Source organism: Monoraphidium neglectum, assembly GCF_000611645.1.
Source record: "Monoraphidium neglectum strain SAG 48.87 unplaced genomic scaffold scaffold05849, whole genome shotgun sequence".
NCBI lineage: Eukaryota > Viridiplantae > Chlorophyta > Chlorophyceae > Sphaeropleales > Selenastraceae > Monoraphidium > Monoraphidium neglectum.
Window position 1 is genome coordinate 1 of NW_014007782.1, and position 2,747 is coordinate 2,747.

The 2,747-nt window shown below is 61.7% G+C and overlaps 1 protein-coding gene across 1 annotated transcript; it reads left to right on the forward strand.

Annotated features, from left to right (window-relative positions):
* Nucleotides 1-2,483: 2,483 nt before the first annotated feature.
* On the forward strand, nucleotides 2,484-2,672 carry MNEG_15975 (hypothetical protein; the record flags this gene model as incomplete). The annotated part of the gene is made up of 1 exon (XM_014035554.1): nucleotides 2,484-2,672. A coding segment is annotated over one exon (189 nt), but the record flags the coding sequence as incomplete, so codon positions are not given.
* Between the last annotated feature and the right edge of the window lie 75 nt (nucleotides 2,673-2,747).

Below are 2,747 nucleotides of genomic sequence, written 5' to 3' on the forward strand. Positions count from 1 at the left end.
TGCCCACCCTGCCCACGGGCGTGCCGACCCTGCCCACCCTGCCCACGGGCGTGCCGACCCTGCCCACCCTGCCCACCAGCCCCATTGTTGGCGCTGTGGGTAGCGCACCTGTTGTTGGCGGGCTTCTTGGTTAGGTAAAAATTGATGCCCTTGCTTGTATCAAAAAGTCACGGTTTCGGGTTACATTACGTTCCTGTCGCTGGCTGTGAACCCCAGCTTGGCGCACATTCCCGCACTTGACCCCTTGGACAGCTCACTACGTGCCCCCGGTTGCAGGGGCCCAGCCTTACGTGTAACACAAGACTCTCACATGCATGTGATCTAGTGCTGTGTCTGAATACCAACAGAGCAATGATAGTTGTCGATCAGTCTGGGGGGTGTCGGTGATGTTGCATACCGACGGAGCGAGGAGGCTGCAGCCAACAATACCAACGCCATCTCTGCTCCCTCACGTCTACAAACATCGCAGCAAGGGGTACCGTAATGCACCTGGCTACGGCTCTTGTTCGCTGGTCATATGGTTTGATTTATTACGGCAGGTATTAATGCATGGCCTCTGCGTACACCTGACCAAAGTAAGGGCAACGGGAAAGCACATCCCCAGCTGTGGCCACCCGCAAGATGATACGTGCACGCCGCACAATGCACAAAATGATGTGTCACACACACACACACACACTACACACACACACTACACACACACACACACGCAAGCACGCACGCACGGACGCACGGACGGACGCACGCACGCACGCGCGCGCGCGCGCGCACACACACACACACACACACACACACACACACACACACACACACACACACACACACAAGTAAACGGCTTCAATGCCTGGTTGAAGGACGATCGTTGACTTGTACTGGAATTGCGCCACCAGGAGCCCTAACTTGGCGTCCATCTTGCTTATGCTGCAGTCAGCCAGATGACCTTGCAGGACTGCTTGCAAGCAGCAGGGACCTGCGGCCCATTGAAACGCAAGTCAACTGTGTTGCGCAGGTTTGTAACCAGAAATGTTTGGTGGGATACCCTTGTCTAGCTCGAGTGCTCCTCTCCAACATCCGTAACCCTCCGCGCGCCAGCCCTCCCTGCCGGCCCCCGCCCGCTCTGCCCCTGTCCCCAGCCCTTCCAGACATCCCGAGCGCCCCGCGCCCGCGCCCTCGCGCGCGCTCAGCATGTTGCAGAACGCAGACAGCAGCCAAAACGCAAGGATCCCCCGTTCAGAACTGGCACGCCTTCTCCTCCTGCAATCGTGTTTATTCGACAGCAGCTAAAGGAAGATGAGCAGGAGAGGAGCCCAGCAGGTAGCCTAAGCCTGCTGCCTGCCTGGCCAAAGGCCCCCCAACAGGCATCCCTGCATCCAAGGGCACCCTGGGCTATCCCTTGCATGCAGCAGCTCCAAGCTGCCCACCAGGCCCTCTACTGCGTGGGGAGGCTGCCTGGCACCCCTCGCCTTTGGGGGGGGGGGGGGTTGGGGGGAGGTTGCAAAAAGGTCGCTGTTACACTTGTCTGAAAACAAGAAGAATGCACATTTCCTGTGTACTCTAGCTATGAACACACACACTGCTATCACCCACTGGCAGCTGCTCCATAGCTGCTCTTTACCAAACATCTGCCTGCCATGAAGCATGCGTTAAGCCACCTCCGCTAACAGTCGCTTAGAATGCGATGCGTTAACAAACTGCTGGTTGTTTATCGCGTCACACGACAGCGAAGCGATGATCTACCGGCATGACTAGTACTTCAGATTCAAGCCCCATCGTCTGCGAGTCCCTCTTGCAGTGTCCTATCTGTAAGTGGTTGTGTTTATCAATGGCTCAGCAGGAGCAGCTAGGCGGTGGTCGTGCATGCGAGTCGAAGTGGATGCGCCGCAGCATTGTGGTTGTGCGGCGCCACGGTGGTCGCCGCGGCGCCAGCTCGCAGCGCCACCTTCCGCGTGGCCTCACCATGGTCAGCATGGTGCCTTGGAGCTGCAGTCAATAAGGATAGCCTCGCAGTTGGGGTAGCTGGCCGTTTGCGCATGCTTGTGCAGACTCTTAAGTGGCTGCAACGATCCCCCACATGCGGGCCGCACGCCGCAGGCCTCTCCGACACCCTCGACCGGGCCGTGGTGCTGCTGTGCTGCCACGCCTTCTGCCGCTCCTGCATAGACGCGTGGTGCCGCCTCAAGCGCGTCTGCCCCTTGTGCAAGGTGGGCCTGCGCGCGGCGCTAAGCAGGACGGGCGGTGACGGCCCACAGGCAGCCGCAGGGACGACCGCACCGACCTGCAAGGACGGGTTGCCGGCATAGCTGCGACATCCTGGCTGCGGTCCCGCTACGAACTTTGCGGCAGCTGCCCGCCGCACAGCCTGGGCCCCTTCTCCCCAACAACGGAGCATGCGCCTGCCACCCTGCGCGGCGTGTCCCTTTTCCTGCGCCGCCCATTCCGTGCTGGCGGCACCCTCCGCCGCGCCGGCCTCGCAACCGCACCAGGGCCGCATCTCTGGCTACCGCTACGACATCAGATCAGATTCAGAATTCTCAGAGGTCGCCTTCCCGCCCACGCCCCCGCCCGCCGCCGCCGCCGACGGGCATGACGCCGCCCGCCGCCGCCGCCGCCCGCCGGGCGCCGGCGAGCAGTACGAGTCGGCGGAGGCTGCGGCGGCGGCGTACGCGCGCGGCGTGATCGCGATCTTTGGGGCGAGCGTCGACGATGGATACCATGAGGGCGGCGGCAGGGAGCGGCCGCAGCTGCGC